The sequence below is a fragment of the Bos mutus genome, chromosome 20 (genome assembly GCF_027580195.1).
Source record: "Bos mutus isolate GX-2022 chromosome 20, NWIPB_WYAK_1.1, whole genome shotgun sequence".
Lineage (NCBI taxonomy): Eukaryota > Metazoa > Chordata > Mammalia > Artiodactyla > Bovidae > Bos > Bos mutus.
Genome location: NC_091636.1, coordinates 41205305 through 41229244, shown reverse-complemented (window position 1 = coordinate 41229244; position 23940 = coordinate 41205305). Strand labels below are relative to the sequence as shown.

Here is a 23940-nt window from a genome sequence, read left to right as displayed (position 1 = left end):
ACTCAGCTATGCCCATTCAGGATTAATGGAGAGGCCGAAAAGGATTTGAAACCCTACAACCCTTGGAGGGGACGGTTCAGCCTCGGAACAATTTAGGTGTTAAATTAGGCTGGCTTTCAACACCAGCTGGGCCTAGAATCCTCCTAAAGCTCTTTAAAGATGTCTCTGCTAAGAGCTCCAGGGCCTCTGGGAAAACTTCAGAACTCTGTCCCCCGGGAGCCTCCTGTCGAAGGGGCTCCTCTGGGGAGTCCTGAAGGTATTTTTAGATTGCTCTCGGGCTGAAAACAAACTGTTTAATACCAAAGCCAAGGGCTTTAAGTAGGATAATCTGCCAGAATGGACCCATGAGTAACCCATGCTTTCAGGGTTTCCAGGTGCACTTACTGGTATGCCACGACCCTGGAAGAACTCTATGTCCTCTTCGAGAAGAGGGGCGGGGACGACAAAGTATGCTGGCAACCTAGAGGAAAGAGATGTCATTGGTTTTAGTACCAGAGTTAATTCATTAAATATGAACGGTCGCCGTCGATGAACACAGGAAGTTGAGCAGACTGTCTTGACATGGACCGTATCTCCCGGTTAAGAACAAGAGCAGATAAACTGTCTCTGTCCAAATCAGTCAGGAATCTGAGTTCAAATCCCAGCTCTGCCTCTGATTCTGTGTAACCCTAGGTAAGTTACCCCACCTCTCTGGGTCTGTTTCCTCATGTATAAAATGAAGGGAATTGGACATCTGATATCTAACAGTATATGAATTCTTTAAAAATTTTTTTTAACTGGAGGAAAATAGTTTTACAACATTCCCTCCCTGTTGAGCTTCCCTCCCTGCCCCCATCCCACCCCTCTAGGTCATCACAGAGCGCCAGGCGGGGCTCCCTGTGTTACACAGCAACCGCTCACTGCTGCTGCCGCTGCTAAGTCGCTTCAGTCGTGTCCGACTCTGTGCGACCCCATAGACGGCAGCCCACCGGGCTCCCCCGTCCCTGGGATTCTCCAGGCAAGAACACTGGAGTGGGTTGCCATTTCCTTCTCCAATGTATGAAAGTGAAAAGTGAAAGTGAACTCGCTCAGTCATGTCCGACTCTTAGCGACCCCATGGACTGCAGCCCACCAGGCTCCTCCATCCATGGGATTTTCCTGGCAAGAGTACTGGAGTGGGGTGCCACTGCCTTCTCCGAACCTCTCACTAGCTACCTATTTTACACGTGGTAATGTACATACATTGAGGCTTCTTTCTCCATCTGTCCCACTCTCTCCTTCCCCCACTATGTCCATAAGTCCATTCTCTAGACATCTGTGTCTCTATTCCTGCCCTACAAACAGGTTCATCAATACCAATTTTCTGGATTCCTGAGTATAGGAATTCTGAAACTAGGAGGGATCTTTCTCATCATACAGAGACAATATACCTGTGTTGATCTGAGTCAGACTAACATGAAAACCAATAATTATGATGACTACTGCCCAGACATTTTATCAAGGGCTCGGACAACGTTTAACTGCTTACCATGTGTCAGACTGTTCTAATTACTTAACGTGAATTATTCATTTAATCCTCCCACCAACACTATGAGGTATGTGTACCATTATTCATTCCCCAAGAAACACAGCTCTACTCAGGCCCTTCCCGGGTTATACAACTAGTAAGAATTAGTGGAGCTGGAACCAGGCCCCAAGCAGTATGACTTCAGTTTCTAAAGAATAAAATAAATTTAGGTTCTAAAAATAACAAATCTGTTAAGTAGTAGGATGTAGGAGAGTTAGGTTTTTAGAGCTGCAGAGGTCAGAGACATACTGGGACACTATCTCTTCCTCTAATTAGGAGATGTAGGTTTCTATTAAAAAGACCTCCTGAGTTCTACCATTGTGGAGCTATAAATAGCTTTCACTCAAAAAGCTTGAAGGAAGGATGAGAAGGCAGAAGGTGCCTATGGTGTAAAAACTACAATGGCAAACAATCGGATGGTGTTTGTGTGCACACCCCTGCTGCTGCTAAGTCACTTCAGTCGTGTCCGACTCTGTGTGACCCCATAAACCGCAGCCCACCAGGCTCCCCCGTCCCTGGGATTCTCCAGGCAAGAACACTGGAGTGGGTTGCCATTTCCCTCTCCATTGCATGAAAGTGAAAAGTGAAAGTGAAGTCGCTCAGTCATGTCTGACTCTTAGTGACCCCATGGACTGCAGCCTACCAGGCTCCTCCATCCATGGGATTTTCTAGGCAAGAGTACTGGAATGGGGTGCCATTGCCTTCTCCGAGCACACCCCTAGTTTGAAGTAAGTTTCTTAAGTACCAGGTCATGGGAAAGATGGATTTTCCGAGTTGAAGAGATCAGAATTTGAATGGGATCAAGTCATTAGATCTAATCAATCGAAACAACAGTTCAAACATCATCATGGTGATATAATCATCAAATCCACACTGTAGGGCAACGATCAGACGAATGGCCTGGTTTCTTCAGGTAAACAAGCAAGAAAAAGGTAACCATGTGAGAGTCTATAGATTATTTGAAAGTTGTGATAATGGTGTTATGTTTATAAAAAGTCCTTAATTCTTAGAGATGTAAAACTGAAGTATTGATGAATGAAATATGATGAGCTCTAGGATTTATTTCAAAATAGTCAGGGCGGGGTGTGGGGGGTAGAGTACATAGAGGCATAGAGACTAGCCATGAGTTAATAACTGTTGAAGTTGGGTGATGAGTAAAAGAAATTCATCAAATTCTCTTTTATACTCTTTGAAATTTTCCATTAAAAAAAAAAACACACACAACTCTTAATGGTAATTAAAAAGAACAAAGTTTCCATAATATGTGAGGCAAAATCAGGTTGAGAACTACAGGTTGAGGCTAAGATATTAGCACATGAAACCATTAAAACTTAGAATTATTTGACTTTTTGAGATTCTGAAGCGTTCAGGGTATTTCCTTCAGGTCCGCTTGAGTGGGTGGGCTTCTTCAGGTGCTGTTACTGATGCAAAAACCTCTTCACAGATCAACAGCTTTCAAACTCAAGCTCCCCATTAAAGTCACATGGGAAGACCTAAAAACTCCCAGTGTCCAGGATGCACTCAGAACTACTAAATAGCAGAGAGGTAAAAGATCTCTAGGTGTGCACAGAGGATGAAAGCTGTTGTTCTAAAAGCTCCTGCACAGCAGGTGTGCGCAGAGGATAAAAGCTGCTGTTCTAGAAGCTCCTGCACAGCAGGTGTGCCCACAGGATAAAAGCTGCTGTTCTAGAAGCTCCTGCACAGCAGGTGTGCCCACAGGATAAAAGCTGCTGTTCTAGAAGCTCCTGCACAGCAGGTGTGCCCACAGGATAAAAGCTGCTGTTCTAGAAGCTCCTGCACAGCAGGTGTGCACAGAGGATAAAAGCTGCTGTTCTAGAAGCTCCTGCACAGCAGGTGTGCCCACAGGATAAAAGCTGCTGTTCTAGAAGCTCCTGCACAGCAGGTGTGCCCACAGGATAAAAGCTGCTGTTCTAGAAGCTCCTGCACAGCAGGTGTGCACAGGGGATGAGGGTGCTTAGAAGGAAGCAGATTCTTCAGCCCTACCTGGACCTCTACAATCAGAAGCTGCGCTTTCACCAGCTCCCAGGAGATGGGGCCGCACAGCCAACCATGAGAAGCATGGCCCTAGATGGCAACTTACAAACAGACCGCTGTTCCCCAACCCTTTCAGGAGACTCACCCGTGGGCTTCATTTATGAGCAGGCTCTCAGCTCCTTCCCCAGAGGCCCATGAGGTGGGGCCACACTGCTTTAAAAATCTACATGCCCTCCTCTACTATGGTGAGGGTGAATATTTTACAATGCTGGTGAACCAGCATTAATTTTTAAATTTTTTTTATTATTTTTTCTTATCAAGTCTTTCACTTGGGGGAAAACGTCAGAACCCAGTGTATTAGCATGTTTACATGCAGTCACTGGGGATTCCCATGTGGCGCTAGTGGTAAAGAACCTGCCTGCCAACACAGGACACATAAAAGATGTGGGTTTGATCCCTGGATCAGGAAGATTCCCTGGAGGAGGAAATGGCAACCCACTCCAGTATTCTTGCCTGGAGAACCTCCATGGACAGAGGAGCCTGGTGGGCTACAGTCCATGGGGTATTAAGGAGTTGGACACGACTGAAGCGACTTAGCATGCAGTCACTGAGAAAAGGGGCTGCACAAATGGGCAGCTCTGCCCTGCTGGGGGGTCTGTGACATCCCCTCCTGTCCCAGTGAACTCGAGGGGGCTCTACGGAGGCTCTGCCATGAGACTGCCAGCGTTTACAAGCAACTCACCCTCCTCCTTGGAGAGTGCTCATTTTGTCATTAGGATGAGTTCTGAAGACAAAGTCAACAGCCTCTCCAAACACGAGCTGACTTCCTCAAGCAAAGTTGTACGATCCTCTCAGGCACCACCTCCAGCAGGGTGAGGGAACCCCCAGAGCAACACCCCCTGGCCAGCAGTCTTCCTTGACTGAGTCAACTTCTTGGCTCCTCTGTGTCACACACTCCCTACAGGGCTGGGGACCTTCTTCTGCCTTCTCAGGGAGGTGGGAAGAGGAAGGCTTTTCAGGAGAAGGCGAAGCAGACACTCCGTTCCTGATTCTTATCCAAGCTGATTGGGGTCCCTCCTCTAACCACTGGGGCTTTTGTTAATTTATTCATTCTGGCCCCTATCTACTGAGTGGGTCTTATGAGTCAGGCACTATACGTGGTACTGAGGATAGAAAGATGAATAAAGACAGTGTCCTTGATTCCCCAGAACTGCTGGGCTGCAGAAACAAACATGAACCAAATGGTGATAGGTGCTTGCTGCTGCTGCTGCTGCTAAGTCGCTTCAGTTGTGTCCGACTCTGTGTGACCCCACGGACTGCAGCCCATCAGGCTCCTATAGATAAAAATAAATTCCAAACCAGAGGAGTTGCAGGGAGACAGGCATATGTGCAAGGAAAGACCTCACCTAGTCCTGGGAAGACTCCCTGAAAGAGACGCCTGAGCAGAGATCTGATTGACAACGTGGAGGTAACTCACTGGTGCAGCCCGAAGTGAAATGAGACAGGAGACCACACGGGCAAGGCCCACAGGAGGGGTCAGGGGAGCTGGAGGGGTGGTGCATGGAAAGCTGACAGCTAGGCAGGAATCCAGCCACGAAGGGCCTTGGAGGGCCTGTCAGAAGTTTCATCTTCTCTATCATGCACAGTGAGGAGCACTGACGCAGAGGAGAGGACGGTGAGAAGCCTCCTGGATCCACCTGCTCAACCTGCTCCACGGAGCATGGATGCTGGGGCCAGAGTGGCTGGGGGAGACCACGCAGGCAGCTACCACATGTTCCAGGTGTGAACCAAAGCACAGATTCTCCTGTATCGTTCCAGTGGGGCAGAAAAGGGGGGTGGTGCTGAGTGTGTGTGTTGGGGAGGGGAGCCTAGCTGGGGCAGTTTGGGGGAGTGTGTTTGCACTGAGTGCTCTGAACACCAAACCTTGCTGAGGCTCCATCTTCCCCACTGACCACTAATTAGAACCCCCCACTCCAACCCCGACACACTGCTCTGCTCACCTTCTCTACCTGGTGTGTTTCTGCTGTGCTGACACCTACGCAAACACCAGTGACTTGAATCAGTAGGCAGCAGGATTTTAAAAAACAACTCTGGGAGTGGGGCTGCCTCCTCTCACTGTCAACATCACATTATAAAACATCACCTCTGAGGAGCAGGAGTTTCTGACCTCCTTCTAACTAGCTTTCCCTTTACACGTTTTGTGACTGTAAAGACAGGAAGAGGGGCAAGAAGGCGTGAGGGGGGTGTGTATGATCCCACACTTGTCCTGCAGGTCCCGCCCCACTGTCACCCTCAGGTGTGCCGTGACGAGAGGGCTAACCATACAAATGTCTAAGACAAAGTCAAAACAAAACACCAATACAGTGTATTAACGCATATACTTGGCATTTAGAAAGATGGTAACGATGACCCTATATGCGAGACCGCAAAAGAGACACAGGTGTAAAGAACAGACTTGGACTCTGTGGGAGAAGGCGAGGGTGGGATGATTTGAGAGAATAGCATTGAAACGTGTATATTATCATATGTGAAATAGATTGCCAGTCTAGGTTCGATGCATGAGACAGGGTGCTCAGGGCTGGTGCACTGGGATGACCCTGAGGGATGGGATGGGAAGGGAGGTGGGAGGGGGGTTCAGGATGGGGAACACATGTACACCCGTGGCTAATTCATGTCAACGTATGGCAAAAACCACTACAATATTGTAAAGTAATTAGCCCCCAATTAAAATAAATAATGAAAAAAAAAACTGATCTGCTGACGAGGCCCCTCAGAATCACAAATATAAAATGCTCTAGAAAAATATGGATTTTTGGAAACTGTTAGCAGGGTGTTGAGGAGTGTGTTCCAAAATGATAAGATTCAAGTTTCCAAAAAAAGGGTGACGCAGAGTCATCCTTTAAAAATGTAGGTCAGACCACATCAAACCTCTCTGCTCAAGCTCCTCCGCTCTGCGCTCTAAACTCTGGAAACCGCCCCAGCCATCAGCACCCAGCTGGCCCTCTCCTCCCTGATCGCACCCCCTACTGCTCCAGCCGCTCAGTCCCCTCACTGCTCCTCACAGCACCAGACTCAATCCCACCTCAGGGCCTCTGCCCACGCTGTCCCCTCTGCCTGACACACCCTCCCACCGACACCTCCAGCACGCCCCAGCCCCTCGCCTGATCTACTTTTCTCTCCATAGCACTCGAAGTGAAAATGAAAGTATTAGTCACTCAGTTGGGTCTGACTCTGTGACCCCATGGACTGTAGCCCTCTGTCCAGGGGATTCTCCAGGCAAGAAAACTGGGGTGGTTTGCCATTCCCTTCTCCAGAAGATCTTCCCTACCCAGGGATCAAACCCAGGTCTCCTACACTGCAGGCAGATTCTTTATCATCTGAGCCACCAGGAAAGCACTTATTACCTTTTAATACACTGTCATTACTCTTAAGGGTTTCTTAAAAAAAGCACAGGATCGATGTGGAGAAAGTGGAACCCTCAATTGCTGTGGACAGGAGTATAAAGTTGGTGCAGTGGCTGTGGAAAATAGTCTGGCAGTTCCTCTTAAGGTCAAATGCAGTTACTATATGACTCAGCAATTTCACCCCTAGGAATACACCTAAGAGAACTGAAAATACGTCCATGTGAAACCTTATACTCATGTTCACAGCAGCATATTCACAATAGCCAAAAAGTGAAAACAATTCAATGTCCCTCAACTGATGAACAGATAAACAAAATACAGCATATCCACACCATGGAATATTATTCAGCAGTAATAAAAGAATGAGATTCTGATATCTGCTATGACATGGATGAGCCGTGATAACACTGTGGTCAGTGAAAGAAGCCAGGCACAAGGGCCACATATTGCACAGCTCCACTTATGTGAACTCCTGAGGACAGGCAAACCTATAGAAACAGGAAGTAGATGAGCGGCAGCCTAGGGCTGGGGCGGGGGGTGGAGAGTGACTACCAAGGGATATGGGGGTTTCTGGGGATGATGACAACGTTCTCCAATCGACCAGGGTGATGGCTGCAGGAGATGCAAGAAACGCAGGTTGGATCCCCAGGTCGGGAAGATCCGCTGGAGGAGGGCACGGCAACCCACTCCAGTATTCTTGCCTGGAGGATTCCATGGACAGAGCGGCCTGGTGGGCTACAGTCCACGGGGTCACATGGAGTCGGACACGACTGACTGAGCAGCTGAGCACACACGGCTGCACAACCCTATGAATGTGCTAAAAACCACAATACGCGTCATGGGGATGAACGGGTATGGCACCTGAATTAAATCTCAACGAATCCGTCAAAAAGAAAAGCATGGTGCCGAGAGCTTACCTTTCACAGACTTTATAGCCTTCATTGACACTCACTGCCTTGTACTTCATGTTGCCTTTGGTCCGCTCCAGCTCCCGACACCAGTCCTGAAGTGTGTCAAACATTACGGCGTGTTTCTTGGGGTCCGTAGCTGACAATACAAATGGAGAAAGACAGTAAAATCTTGTCGTGAAGCCCTGGTGTTTTAATGCTGTGAAAGTGGCTCCTTGGGCCCCAACTTCCTCCACAAAGCCCATTTTTATCCCTGCAGAATGAACTCACGGCTTCATCTTAGCCTTGTTCCTTTCTTTCTGTCATTCACCCAAAATTATGAGCGAGGCTCTGTCTCTTTGTACCAGGGGAAAGGAGCTGTTCTCGTTCCATTCCTTGCAAAAGTAATTTATAGCTCCATTTGCAGTCATCTGACCATGAGATAATTTATATAACATAAAAAGATCCCATGAAGCACTAAAAGACCGGCTTGGCACAAATGCTAAAATAATAAAATATTTTTAGCCCTACCCATGTGTGCATAAGATGGCAAACTCATTTGAACAGCATGTCAGATTCCTGAGTCTAAAGCCTCCTTGCCAAGAAGAGGAGTCCTCAGTGTGACACCTGGCTCCTGAAGGCCACAAAGGAGAGGGCCACGTTGAGGGTTGGGGCCCATAGGCCAAGGGCCACGTCTCGGTGATGGGGACTTCTGCCCCTCACCCTGCCACTCCCTGCAAGGAGGAAGGGCTCAGGAGTGCTGCTCACGCAGCCCAGCAGGTGTGCCGTGGTCCTCCCCACAGCACTGCCTGATGCGGGTGACATGCACCAAAACACCCTTGGGTGGTCACACAGATCAGTTCGTTCCAACCTGTGCACATCTTTAAAAAGCAAGCCTTCTGGGGAAAACAAAGTGTTAAATTAAATGCCCACCTGCTCCTTTTAATAAAACCACATCATAGTACAAAGAGTGATAATACAAACAATGATTTAAGAAAAAACAACAACAGTAATGAAACTTATATAGCACTTAGGATGCCAAGCACTATCTGAGCACCTTTCAAGTAATAACTCAATCCTCACAACCCTACAGGGTAGGCAATATTATTTCCTTCATTCAGACATGGCACAGAAAGGTCAATTAACTTATCCAAGGTCACATAGCTAGACAATGGGAGAACTGGAATTCAAACCTAGGCAGCATAAATTTTCCATAAGGTTAATAGATGCAAATAAACTTCCCCACAGACATAAGTAATACCAATATTCCTATTCAAGCATACTAGGTCATTTTCTTAGCAACACAGGTAAGTTCTTCCCTGAAATGCCACGTCACAAACATTTAGGACCTTTCAGCCAAAGCACATTTGTGAATTATTAAACCTGAGAAAAATGAAAGATGTTCTGATTGCAAAGCACCCATTTCTACAAACCCCTACACAATAAAAAAACTAACTGGTCCACTTGCACCTCTCAGTTATAACCTTTACTTTATCCAAAAAAGGAGGCTGGAAGGAGAAGAAAAGGATGCTGGAATTTGAATAGAAGACAAGATGCTACACAGCCTGGACATTCTGGCACAAAAAAACCTCCATAAGGTAATGAAACTGCCAGGGTCAGTCAAGGTAAGAGTTTTGGCACACAGATCAACACCTGCGGGGGAGCTGGGATACGTCCTGTGCTGATCCAGACCAAGAGTCAGGATACAAGGGAGAGGCAGAGCTCCTAACAGCAGTACAATTTTCACATGTAGACCCAATAAATGTTCACACAAGTACAGCAATCAACAAAGAGGCTGTATTTTGTACAACTCATACTGCAACGTGCTGTTGTCAGCCAGCGCCCCGCTAATCAGCATGTACACGTACTGCTACTGTGAAAAGACCGTTCACAGACAGGAACTTACTACACGAAGGCGCAAGCTTTAGGCTCAGACTACTAACAGTGCTAAGTACACTTTCATGCCAATGTAATTCTCTGGGCAGAATCTGCCCTGAATAAGCAGTTACACTCTCAATTAACCCTCACTCAATGACTGTACCCTATGTGCTGTGCATTTAACAATCTACAGTCTTCAAAACATTCATGGGAATCATTAACACTACTGTTTTTCCAATGAGAAAACAGAGGCCTCAGGAGTTAAGTGCCATCCCCAGGGTCTACGCTACTCGGCAGCTGGACAAAGATTTGAATTCAGGAGGGACAGACCTGCAAATTCACACCTTTTCTGCAAGATCACCACAGTTCGCCAAATGCAGCCTGCTCTCCCACATATCTTCATCTCTGCACACGCCAGTCTCGCTGCCTCAAACACTCCTGAGTGCCTTTCGGATACTCCACAATCTCCACCAGCAGCTCAGGCCCGGCCTTCGCCCTCTGACAGCCCTCCCTCCCCAGCGTGGCCGGTCCCTTCCACCAGAGCACACAACGCTCTGACTGGTTGCTCTTATTTCTTTTTCTGGCTGCGCCATGTGGCGTTCAGGATCCTAGTTCCCCGACCAGGGATTAAAGCCGGGCCCCCTGCAGTGGAAGCACAGTGTCCTAACCACTGGACCACGGGGAATCCCCTGACTCAATGCTCTTAGAGGGCAGAGATTCAGTCTTGTTCAGTATTTCCAGGGTGCCTGACCCAGAGCAAGCATTCGAGAAACATTTACCAAGTGAGCAGCTGGTGACAAAGCAACTCTGCATTCCACAGAGCCCGACATGTGCAGGCAGGACATGTCACGTCCCTGAAGAGAGGCTCATGGCACACAGGATCGGTCGACCCCAACTTCATGTTCAGAGTGACGGGCAGATAGGGACGTAATGTACAACGTGACGAATAAATTAACACCGCTGTGCGTTTATGTATGGAAGCTCTTAAAGAGAGTAAATCCTAAGGGTTCTCACCACAAGGAAAAAAATTTTCTGTTTCTTTAATATCATGTCTATGTACGACGATGGACATTCTCTAAAATTACTGTGGGCATCATGTCATGACGTATGTAAACCAAGTTGTTATGCTGTGCACCTTAAACTTATACATGCTGTGTCAATTATATCTCAGTAAAACTGGAAGGAAAAAAAAATTAAAATACTAATTTGGAATTAAAAAAAAAAAAGGAATGGGAAGAGCAAGTGAACAGATGGAGGGGAGAGATCCAGAGAAGGATGAAGACAAACATCTGTGGAAACAGTGTACAACACTGGGCATTATTAATAGCTAGTTCAGATGACCACAGTTTCTTACTAAAAAGATTGCTCTCTTTTTCAGGGAACCAAATGGAAAACATTTGGAATTTCAAGTTTTCGAACCAAACTGGTTTTCGGATGTGCTCTCTTCTGTACAAGTGTTCCATTCCCCATCCCCAAATATTTGCTATAAAGCATGTCCTGGCTGTTTAAAAACTTTCTAGAATGCAAAACTTTTTTTTTTAGGGTCTTATGAAATGAAATCAAGCCTATTAAAGTGGAAAAAAGAACCCAGGGACAGAAAGGGTGATTTTAGACTTGTCTCAATTTTCTTTCTCTATAGTCTCACATTTCCAATGACAATCTATTGATTTTAATCTTTCATAAGAACCCATCAAATAATCCTTCACAAAAAGCAAACAAACCTAAAAGATAAGTTAAAGCAACAAAGATCACGGGAAAGAAACAGAAACCTTTTTTAAAAAAAGAAATTTGAATCAATCACTCAAGTAAGAGGTGACCCATTGCTAGAGAAGATGCGGAAAAAAAACTCATGGATGGGTTTTCTCCCATGAGTTGCAGGTAGGAAGGGTCCTGCCTAACTGCAGATGAAAGCTTACCTGGGCTGTTTCGTGCTGCAGTCGCGTAGGAAAACAGAAACAATCGTTTAAGCAGTTTAGGGGCCTGGGTATGATGAATTATGCCACTGACAATCTGGAAAGAACCAAGTAATGGATACAGTCATGCTTTTGGCGAGTAAACACTGACAGACAAGACACAAGTTGTCTAGGTTTTCAGTAATGCCCATGGGCTCCGCTGAGCAACATGCTAACTCTCATTGAGGTCTGTATCTGTGATATTATCTCTTGGAATAATGCCACACAAACAGAATGCTAACTATTTTGTCAGGTTTTTTAAGAGCTTTGAATTTCTAGGGCAATTTTTAAGACATAATCTAATTTATCAAAGACAGAGTGCTAAAAAAAACTTAAGTGCCATATTCAGACACTCCAAAAATCTGACATGTCAAAAATGTAAAGAAAAAGAAAGTGAAGTCGCTCAGTCATGTCTGACTCTTTGCTACCCCATGGACTGTAGCTCGCCAGGTTCCTCTGTCCATGGAATTCTCCAGGCAAGAATACTGGAGTGTGTTGCCATTTCCTTCTCCAGGGGATACTACCGACCCAGGGATTGAACCCGGGTATCCTGCCCTGCAGGCAGACTCCTTATCATCTGAGCCACCAGGGAAGTCTTTCTAAAGATGTAAAGCTGATATCAGATAATAACCAAGACACTGAGCTATTCCAGTCTGTGTTATGGCCTGAAGGATCTTCTTCTAGAAGACAGCCTTCCTTTGGTGGCTCAGACGGTAAGGAGTCTGTCTGCAATGCAGGAGACCCAACTTCAATCCCTGGGTCAAGAAGATTCCCTTGGAAAAGGGAATGGCAACCCACTCCAGCATTCTTGCCTGTAAAATCCCATGGACAGAGGAGCCTGGCAGGCTACAGTCTATACAGTAGCAAAAAGTTGGACACGACTGAGTGACTTCACTTTCTTTCTTTCTAGAAGATAAGGAACTCAATCTACCATGCTTTTTGTTTGAAGTTCCAAACAAAAAGTATATTTGGACAGATGATAAAAATCATCATTCAAAGTGAAGTTTCTTGCTTCTCAGGGAATTTTCCATATCTATACCATTTCTTCCTGCTCAGAACAGATACTGGGGTCATGTTTATTATTCTAACCAAACTCCCGCACTACCTGAAAGAAGATTAAGGGGATATCTAAAAAGAATGTCTAATGACTAACTGTAGCCAAAGCCAACAGATAAACTGGCCTCTCGCTAAAGGTTTCCCCTGATGCATTTACCATGCCAGTGGCAAGTCTGAGACCTTCAATATCTTAAGAGAAACCTTGGAACTTACAATAATCACTGTAACCAGTTCACCCAGTTACACACCTCAATTTGCTGCAGCAACCAGATTAAGTAAGTGACCAAAAGCACAGGCTCATTTGGTGACTCATTTTGCCCATGACCATGTACCTCCACCTCCCTCCACATGCAACCACGACCTTCCAGACGTCAACTCCTTCATTCGGGAGTTGGGAGTCGCTGCTGCTGCTTTTGGAAAGGCTGGCGGGCTGGCGGTAGGGGACTGCTTCTAGCTGCTCCATCCATCTTCCCCTCCCTGACTGCCTTCTGACCCTGGTTTCCCACCTCCTACCCTCTGAAGCCTCTGGGAACAAACATGGTGTGAATCGAAGGACTAAACGTAGCATGTGCCATGACAACACAGTCCTGCTCTACCAAGTTATCTCTCAATTCTAATCAAAGCACATGAGGTTATAACCAATTTCAACTTTACAGAGTGAAAGGCTCCCCTCAACCTTCGCGCAGTGGAAGCAAGAACTGAGTAAGTGGGGAAAACCTGATGGGAAATAAAACCTAAAAACACATGCGACTAGTTACCCTTTTGACTTCCTCTTCTTTTGTGTACCTCAGACAGAAGTGGAATACCCGGAGGTCTTTACAGTGGATGACCAGCTTCTCAGGGTACTTCTTCAGCTGTCCAAAGAGAGTCTTTTTTTTCTCATCAAACACTACAAAACAATGAAATCAACAAGGGAAATAAACAAGGTAGACTGCTAACTTCCAAGGAGGCCTTTCAAAAGTGAGAGGAAGGGCGTCATCTTCTCAGTAACCATTAGCACGGCCCCATCACACCCAGCTGGGGCCTGTCCCACCCAGCAGGCCCCCCGCCCTGTCCCACCCAGCAGGAGCCTGGGACTCTGCAACAGCCAGGGCTCCTCACTCCTCCTGAGGAAGTACAAGACCAAAACGGACCTGCCACTGTCAGCAGAATCAACTTCTGCAGAAAACCCAGCTCTGAAAGCTGAGATTATGAAAGATGGGAGATCATTAGGGACCTGACCTGGGACAGCCGACTCCCAGGTTTATGGCTAGGGCCCCTCCTGACCATGAGTTTGGACACCCTGGTGCTGGAAACTCCATAAATGGCTACTGAATAGTTGCTCACAAAGCCTTGACTACCAAAATAGAGAAGTGATGTCAAGAGAGCCTTTGTGTAATCAGCAGAATAGACAGCTGTGTGTGGTACAACAGACTTTTACAGATTAGCCTTTAAAGTAAGACCTGCATAGCTAACAATGACATATGACCAACATCTAGCCTGTAATGGCACCATGGAGTATTAGAAAGAACAGGTTCACGTTCAAGTCCAAGCTTCTCCAGCTAATAAGCTCCTCTTCAAATAAGCCACTTCACATCTCAGTTTTATCATCCAGAAAACTGATTAAGATAAATGGGTGAAGAAATTTTAGTAAACTATAAAAGGCCAAAAAAACAAAAAACAAAACCAACCCATCATTACCAGCTGTACATTCAAAGGCCTGGGGAACACAGATACTTACCTCCATAAATCTGATCAACACAGTGGAGGGTAATGTCATTTTCTCCTATGACCTTATTCTTAAACTGCGTTTCCTAAAAAATTCAAAAGGAAACAACTGTGATTCCTTGCTAAGCACTGTTAGACACTTACAGGCACAATGAATTACTATCCCCAACTCGCATACTAAGAAAAATGAGGGGCGGGTGGGGGAAATGGGCGAAGGTGGTCAAAAAGTACAAACTTAGGTTATATTATAAAATAAGTCCTGGAGATGTAACATACAGCATGATGACTACGGTTAGTAACACTGCACTGTACATTGGAGAAGGAAATGGCAACCCACTGCAGTGTTCTTGCCTGGAGAATCCCAGGGACGGGGGAGCCTGGTGGGCCACCGTCTATGGGGTCGTGCAGAGTCAGACACGACTGAAGCGACTTAGCAGCAGCAGCACTGTACATTAGAAAGTTGCTAACAGGGTAGATCTTAAAAGTTCTCACCACAAGAAAAAAGTTGTACAACTATGTGAGGAGATGGATGTTAACTAAACATATTGTGATGATCATTTCACAATACATACGTATCCCAAATTCATCATGTTGTACATCTGAAACTACTACAATGTTATATGTCAATTCTATCTCAATAAAACCAAAGAAAAAATAAACGAAGAGGTATACGCCCTAAACAAACAGGGAAATGTCACATCCCGAGGAAAAGGACAATGAAGTAGCAAAGTGTGTGAGAAATGTTGTGAACACTCGTTTTCAAACCGAGGCAGGACATGTCAGTCCTGGGCTGCTCCCAGGCAGGCCAACAGGCCAGGCAGCTCTGAGAGGTGCTGGGAGGTGGCACGCAGGTTCAGATTTTTCTACCCAAATGCAGATGAGTGACAGAGCTATGAGAGGGCAGGAAGAAAACCCCAGGAGAGCCACATTTCTGCGAATGCTATCTCTGCACAGGACTAGGAACTAGGCTGTTACCACAGTGGCGGCACAGACGCCCACACTGTGAGGCAGCGAGATGCTGCATGGCCGGGCTGACCGGCTTCCAGGACCACGCAGTGTGCTCTGAGTGGCGCGGACAATCCTTTTCTCTCCTCTGCTCGCTCTTCATGAGGGGGACAAGTCTAACACAAGAACACTGCTGCTCGGTGCAGAGCAAACACAAACCCAAACTCAAGTGCTGCATTCAGCACCAGTCTCATAACTGTACTTAGGTGCTAAATTTGGGGAAGAGTTCAGTGCAGAGAAAACATGGGGAACTAGTGTATTTGGGGAGCTGTGATTCCCCTGAGCGATGTACCGCACTGAAACACAGAAGAAAATAAAAAAGTTGACGGTGTGAACCTATGAGGCCAATGCAGGCCAGCACGACGTGAGGCGCTGGTGGAGCTGCAGAGTGGTCATCCCACCAAAGGGAGGTCCCCAAGGAGGGAGAGCAGATCACGGGTGAGAAGGACTCTGGCCTTTGTGTTTACATGCATTAAGGGCAAGTTGCTGAGAAGCTGGGAAAAGAGACAACGGGGTCACAGGGGCAGTGCTACCCCAAACTCAGCCAAGTGCAGCTCACACGCACATCATTATCCAGGGCAGATTCATCGTCACCCAAGAAAGCAATCTTGAAGTCTGTGCAGACAAGCCTCCCGTAGATTCCACGCTGACAGGAATCTTCCTGGACACACTTCAGTACTGTGTTGGCTTCACACAGCAGCTGTTCACCTGATGGAAACCAAAACAAGGTGTCCTGAGAGTCCTCAGGCAACAGAAGCAAGCAGTACAAGCTTCCCCGGCTCTATTCCTGTAAAGACAAACACAGGCCACGACACGGCACAGGGGAGCTGCAAAACCCAGGGGGGAGACAAAGCAGCGTGGGGCCCACGGAGAGGTGGGATCACAATGACTCAGATACACCTTCACACGGGGCACTTCTATCTTCTCACTGCAAATAATGGATGTATCCAAAGAGGCAGAAATGACCTAGGCTACACCGGCAGGCACAGATCTTAGTGCTTCTAGTACTTGAACCCGAACAGATGTTCTGCACCCAAGCAGAAGCGGTACCCAAGCGAGCAAAGCCAGAAGGGCTGGCCGGCAAGCTGTGGAATGTAGTTCTCGGGCTCCCCTTCCTGCGAGAGTGGCCATTCCTTACCCCAGAAAGAGGACGGGGTGTGCGCCTGGTCCGGAGCTCCCAGGCAGCTTCCTCAGGCCGAGGGGCTACAGCATGACCGCGCTCGGCCTGGCTCCGCAGACAAGGATGGGAGGAAGAGGGGGGTCAGAGGTTTGTGGGAAAGCAAGCCTGTTTCCTCTCTTTCTTCGCTGAGCGTGTTTCCTCTCACTATGTCACCTTTCCTGCTCTCTGCAGACGCCCAGCAGCACGGGAGCTGTATTTCCTGGTGACAGAGAGAGCCAACTTCCGTCTCCAGTCAAAGAGATGAGGGTTTAGGGATAGGCAGGAAGTGGAGAGGCTCATGAGGGCCGGATGGTAAGGACAGAAAAATAAAAGGAGGATACAGGGAAATGAAAAACTAAGTATAAAATTAAAAAAAAAAAAACCCACCTAAGCGTAAATACTTTGTGACAAGAAAAAACGGGAATTTTCTCCTCATCCAACAGACAACTATCTTCTTAAAATCTCCCTCTGGATTTTCCCTCCAATGTCTTTAAATTTACCATTTGGCTCAAAATTAATCTATTCTAACTTTCAATATGAAAACAAAGAATTTCAGATACTAAGACTATGAAGGGACACATAAAACGTTTCACCTTGTTTTTTTTCTCTTCCAAGTGGTTAAATAAAATAGAAATACAGGAAGATGGTTCTGTCACAAGCTCAGCCTCTACAGAGGTCAACATCTATAGGTCAGCATCCTGAAACCACCAGGCTTGAAGAAAACAATGAAGTGATGAGGGCCTCACTGGGGTTTAAAATGGTCTCAGAAAAAGTGCCTTAGCTGAGTCCAAGGTAGAAGGCACGTGAGCAAGGCTTTCTGTGCTTTCAACCCCTGGTGTAAAAACAGCTTTAAAAATAAATAAATAGAACAGCCTTAACAGTGAACCTCTCCCAAGCCCAGGCAAGCCATATGGGTCCATGGTCAGGCACTGGAGACCTCACCACACTTGTCAGCCAGTACAGACAGACGGAGTCTCGGGTCATATGAGGCACGAGCTGGGAAAGATCTTAATCTAGTCTAGGAAACCTGGGCTGCACACCGAGACGAGACGTCAGGAATCCAGGGAATGCGAGAATGTACGTAACACTAAGCTGAAGACAAAAGTAAACTTCCGAATCTGTAACCCAAGAAAAGGAAATAGAATAGGGTATATGGATTGAGATTTAGGCCATTTTTATAGGGAAGAGCCTTTGACACTTAAAAACATTTTTTTTAAAAGTTAGAGATTCTGATGTTTACCAAATAAGGTGGATCAGTCAGAAACTTGTGCATATTCATATTGTCCGAATAAAAGGGAATAAAATTGAAAGAACCAGAATGAGGCCTTAATTGTTTTGGGAAATGTACCTAAAAATACTTATGAAAAAAGCTGGAAAGAAAGAAAGCAGAAGAACTGAACGCACAACTCACAGGATAGCCCCATGTATGGACAGCCTACACCACCAGGTCTGTTTCTGAATTCAGAAATGATTAAAACTCGACTTACGCTACAGACAGTCACTCTCCTCCATCTCAAAAATAAAAAAATTCCAACCAATCCAGTCTCCTTGGTGATGACAAACAGCAAGCCCTGGCAGCACAGGGCTGGGGAGTTGGTTAAGCCCCACCAGGGTGGGATGTAAGGATCTAGAAGGGACCAGGATCTTCCAGATAGGGACCAGAAAAGTTGATGGGGCCAAGTAAGGCAACCTGAAAAAAGACCTCATTTGCTTACAAAGAGGTGAGAATTTCCCGCCTTTATTTTCATCCGCTGTGGGGAGGGGGAAACAAATTCTTTGCAGATGTTGTAACACTCAGTCCCAGGGGTGCAGTTACTGAACTAAAGACCTTGATATTCTGGTCCAACTCATTACTGTCACACACTGTGTGGATGAAAACAAAGGACTTTATATATAGTGCTACTAGAAATGACATAATTTATTTCTGGCTTTGAATTGCACATGGGGAGGTACGACACTAACGTGACTGTTACCTGGCAACAAGTGGAGAGTTACTTCCTTCTCCGTTGCTTCCTTTTCGTTTGTGTGAATTTCCTAAAAGAGAAGAGCAAAGCGTAATATATTTAAGGACTCAAATGAATAACATAAAGCCATACTTTCAGAATACATGCTAAAACATCACGTTCAGCAGCTTTTTGTTTATTTGACAAGCTAGGTGTTTTTTTTAAATTGAAGTATAACTGATTTCTCAAATGGTAAAGACTCCACCTGCAATGCAGGAGTCCCGGGTTTGATCCCTGGGTCGGGAAGATCCTCTGGAGGAGGGCATGGCAACCCACTCCAGTATTCTTGCCTGGAGAATCACCAAGGACAGAGGAGCCTGGTGGGCTACAGTCCATGGGGTCGCAAAGAGTCGGACACAACTGAGCAACTAACGCATAGCTGATTTACAATGTTAATAGCTTTTAAAAAGTAATTAAAAAAAAACTTTAAGAAAATAGGTACATTTGGTTTATTCTTTTTTTTGGCAGCATAGCATGTAAGATCTTAGTTCCCCAACCAGGGACCGAACGCCAGCCACCTGCAGGGAAAGCACAGAGTCTTAACCACTGAATCACCAGGGAAGTACCTAAAGTATCTTTAACTAAAGAAGCCATAAAATTTCAACAGGTCAGTTCAATGGATTACAGAATGAATTACAGAAGTGACAATGATTAGGAGGAGCCCCAGGGATGGGCACTCCCCACATACAGGAACAGATGTCACTCAGCAAGGCAAGGCAGCTCGAGCAGAGTCAGAGAGAGAATGGAAGACAGCCCAAGAATGATTCCCTTCTTTCTCCAGTGAGGATCAAGGATCAAAAACTAAAGTAGACTGCTGTGTTTCTGAGAAAATGGACCTGTGTAAAGGGCTTGAAGGTAAAAACAAGAAGCTATGAATGTATCAAGTCAATACTGATCCATCCACTCTGCAGCATGTGCATGCATGCTAAGTTGCTACAGGCATGTCTGACTCTGTGATTCTATGAACTGTAGCCCACCAGGCTTCTCTGTCCATGAGATTCTCCAGGCAAGAATACTGGAGTGGGCTGCCATGCCCTCCTCCAGGGCATCTTCTAGACCCAGGGATTGAACCCATGTCTCTTCTGTCTCCTGCACTGGCAGGTGTGTTCTTTACCATAAGCGCCACCCGGGAAGCCCTGCAGCACACCAGGGCTCAGAAAAGGTGGCTGGGAAGATGTTTGCTCATTCTAAGTGACCTAAAACCAACAACAGTGCCCCAGGATGCAATCATTTCTAGTAAAGAATCAAGGCCAGGTTCTTTTCTTTTTTTTAAATGTACTTATTTTGGGCTACACTGGGTCTTCATTGCTGTGCACAGGCTCTTTCTAGTTGTAGAGAGCAGGGGCTACTCTTTGCTGTGGTTGCACGGGCTTCTCGGTGGGCTGGCTTCTCTTGTTGCAGAGCATGAGCTCTAGGGAGTACGTGCTTATTGCTCTGCATAATGTGGAATCTTCTTGGACGACGGATTGAACCCATGTCTCCTGCACTGAAGGAAGATGCTTATCCACTGCACCATCAAGGGAAGTCCAAGGCGAGGTTCTGTGTCACTGTTTCTCAATTAACAATGTCTTCAAAGGCTTCTATCCAGGGTTCAGTGTTTCCCCGATATTCAAAGATAACTAGCAATCATTTCAAATCCTGAAAGATGATGCTGTGAAAGTGCTGCACTCAATATACCAGCAAATTTGGAAAACTCAACAGTGGCCACAGGACTGGAAAAGGTCAGTTTTCATTCCAATCCCAAAGAAAGGCAATGCCAAAGAATGCTCAAACTACCACACAATTGCACTCATCTCACACACTAGTAAAGTAATGCTCAAAATTCTCCAAGCCAGGCTTCAGCAATACGTGAACCATGAACTTCCAGATGTTCAAGCTGGTTTTAGAAAAGGCAGAGGAACCAGAGATCAAATTGCCAACATCCAGTGGATCATTGAAAAAGCAAGAGAGTTCCAGAAAAGCATCTATTTCTGCTTTATTGACTACGCCAAAACCTTTGACTGTGTGGATCACAATAAACTGTGGAAAATTCTGAAAGAGATGGGAATACCAGACCACCTGATCTGCCTCTTGAGAAATCTGTATGCAGGTCAGGAAGCAACAGTTACACCTGGACATGGAACAACAGACTGGTTCCAAATAGGAAAAGGAGTACGTCAAGGCTGTATACTGTCACCCTGCTTATTTAACTTACATGCAGAATACATCATGAGAAACGCTGGGCTGGAAGAAGCACAAGCTGGAATCAAGATTGCCGGGAGAAATATCAATAACCTCAGATATGCAAATAACACCACCCTTATGGCAGAAAGTGAAGAGGAACTAAAAAGCCTCTTGATGAAAGTGAAAAGAGGAGAGTGAAAAAGTTGGCTTAAAGGTCAACATTCAGAAAATTAAGATCATGGCCTCTGGTCCCATCACTTCATGGGAAATAGATGGGGAAGTCGTGGAAACAGTGTCAGACTTTGTTTTTTGGGGGCTCCAAAATCACTGCAGATGGTAACTGCAGCCATCAAATAAAAAGACGTTTACTCCTTGGAAGGAAAGTTATGACCAACCTAGACAGCATATTAAAAAGCAGAGACATTACTTTGCCAACAAAGGTCCGTCTAGTCAAGGCTATGGTTTTTCCAGTGGTCATGTATGGATGTGAGAGTTGGACTGTGAAGAAAGCTGAGTGCCAAAGAATTGATGCTTTTGAACTGTGATGTTGGAGAAGACTCTTGAGACTCCCTTGGACTGCAAGGAGACCAACCAGTCCATTCTGAAGGAGATCAGCCCTGGGATTTCTTTGGAAAGGAATGATTCCTTCTTTGGAAGGAATGATGCTAAAGCTGAAACTCCAGTACTTTGGCCACCTCATGCGAAGAGTTGATTCATTGGAAAAGACTCTGATGCTGGGAGGGATTGGGGGCAGGAGGAGAAGGGGATGAGATGGCTGGATGGCATCACTGACTCGATGGATGTGAGTCTGAGTGAACTCCGAGAGTTGGTGATGGACAGGGAGGCCTGGTGTGCTGCGCTTCATGGGGTCACAAAGAGTCAGACACGACTGAACGACTGAACTGAACTGAACTGATGATTTCCATCCTGGGAGATGCCAATAAATGAAGCCTCCCTGACACAGTGCCTCTCAAAGCTGTGGAGCATCAGGTCATCTGGGGGCGTTGTTCTTCACCTCCGCAGACGCTCAGGCCCCACCACAAGCCTGAGGAATCAGAGTGTGGGAGCCACTGCTGAGTCTCTTGTCTGTAAACACTCCCCAGATGACTCTGACACACTGCTCCAGGTTACACAAGAGAGACTGTTTTTTGCATATGTAAATGCTAGGAGTGGATTTGGTAATTTAGAAATTCTCATTGAGAGTTTTCATCATCTGTCATGGACAAAGAACTAAATTAAAGCACAATTACTCTTGACAGGTTTATCATCTTTGTCTGAGGAAAGCAAAGCTATGCATTAAATTCAATCAGCTGTTAGAAAACTAGCAGTCATCTTTAGTACTTGGAATTCAGTTGAAAAACTGAAGCCAGGACAGAGAAGACTACCTTATTGTTACGCTGTCCACAGAAGTATCATCTTCCGACTTAAAGATTTTATACTATCCCCAAATTACCGACATACATCAATTCTTGAAATGGTTAGTGAAATCCTTTGTTTACATCCCATGAACAAGACAATCAGGAGACATCTTTCAGGACGGTCCCACCCCCCAAAACTCCCTTGTCCTGGACGACTGTTCCCTGCTTCCCTAACCTCCTTCCTGGAGAGAACCACCTCCTTCCCACCACCTGCATGAGCTAACAGATAAGACATACTTGCAAATAGCTAATCATTTTATCTCCCCCATTAATTCGGCTGAAGGGCTAAGAGAAGCTAATCAAGCTGGCTACTTCAACTACAGGCTTTGTAGCATGTGTGCTAAGTCACTTCAGTGGTGTCCGACTCTTGGCGACGCTATGGACAGTAGCCCACCAGGCTTCTCTGTCCATCAGATTCACCAGGTGAGAATAATGGCAGGGACTGTCGTGCCCTCCTCCAGGGGATCTTCCCAACCCAGGGATCGAACCTGAATCTCTTGTGTCTCCTGCATTGGCAGGCGGGTTCTTTACCACTAGCGCCACCTGGGAAGCCCACAGACTTTGTAGATTTGGCTAGCTTCCCTGGTGGCTCAGAGGTTAAAGCGTCTACCTGCAATGTGGGAGACCTGGGTTCGATCCCTGGGTCGGGAAGATTCCCTGGAGAAGGAAATGGCACCCCACTCCAGTATTCTTGCCTGGAGAATCCCATGGACGGAGGAGCTTGGTGGGCTACAGTCCATGGAGTCGCAAAGAGTCAGACACAACTGAGCGACTTCACTTTCACGCAACAGCAGAGAAAGCTGTTCTGTAGAGAATGAGACACATGAAGAAGACAGGTGGAGACAAAAGACCGTCCTCCAAACAAACAGCAGTCCAGGCCTGGTCTCCATAGATTTCCAGGCTCTGGTGATGCCCAACCACGCCTCTGGCCCACAGTTCCAAGCATCACACCTGTATCTTTATAACAGACTCCCTTGTGAGCCAAAGCTAGCTACAGCGATTCTGCTGACCGTCACCAATGGTATTGACTTCGGTCAACTGCACCAACAACAGAGAAACCAGAGATGATGGACTCATGTCATGCAACATGTCAATGTGCAGTATGTCCAGGGCTACAGGATTAGGAACCGACATCAGAGACACCGTCTCACATGAGTTAAGACTGGCGGAAATCACACACCAGACCTAGCACCTGCCACTTCAACCGTGTGGATTTTAGGTGAGGACGTATGAGGCCTCCAGGCTGTAAAACCTCACAGGGTTTCACCATTATTCAAGCGGAAAGAGCCCCCCCTGGATGGCGTGCCTTGGCTGCAACCCCCACAATCCCTGCATGACCTCTCAGGGTGTAGGGGCACATACTACTCCCTGCTCTACCCTTTCCCACATACCAGGTAAAGCAGAAACTGCCTTAAAAACAAAACACCCCAGGGACTTCAAGTGGTTAAGACTCCCGCTTCCACTACAGGGGGTGCAGGTTTGGTCCCCAGTCGGGAAACTAAGATCCTGCGTGCTGCATGGCGTGCCAAAAAAAAAAATCCCATAATGTTCTCAGCCTTGTCTTTTCCAAACTAAGTCATACAGTGTATGTATTTGTGCACACACACACACAAATATACATGTATATGTATTGTTCAGTCACTAAGTTGTGTCCATCTCTTTTTGATACCATAGACTATAACCCACCAGGCTCCTCTGTCCATGGGATTGTCCAGGCTCTTGCTGGACAGAATGCTAGAGTCGGTTGCCAGACTAGTCGGTTGCTAG

The 23940-nt window shown here is 46.3% G+C and overlaps 1 protein-coding gene across 1 annotated transcript in view; it reads right to left on the bottom strand.

The window, feature by feature from the left end:
- The window catches only part of MTMR12 (myotubularin related protein 12), a 77381-nt gene that overhangs the window by 29744 nt on the left and 23697 nt on the right, over positions 1-23940 (bottom strand). Inside the window, exons 2-8 of the mRNA XM_070357679.1 lie at positions 18563-18623; positions 15996-16138; positions 14439-14511; positions 13477-13607; positions 11627-11720; positions 7863-7992; positions 385-460 (exon numbers count right to left, since the gene is read on the bottom strand). Of these exons, the coding sequence (XP_070213780.1) occupies positions 385-460; positions 7863-7992; positions 11627-11720; positions 13477-13607; positions 14439-14511; positions 15996-16138; positions 18563-18623 (708 nt within the window). The remainder of the gene's footprint in view (positions 1-384; positions 461-7862; positions 7993-11626; positions 11721-13476; positions 13608-14438; positions 14512-15995; positions 16139-18562; positions 18624-23940) is intronic.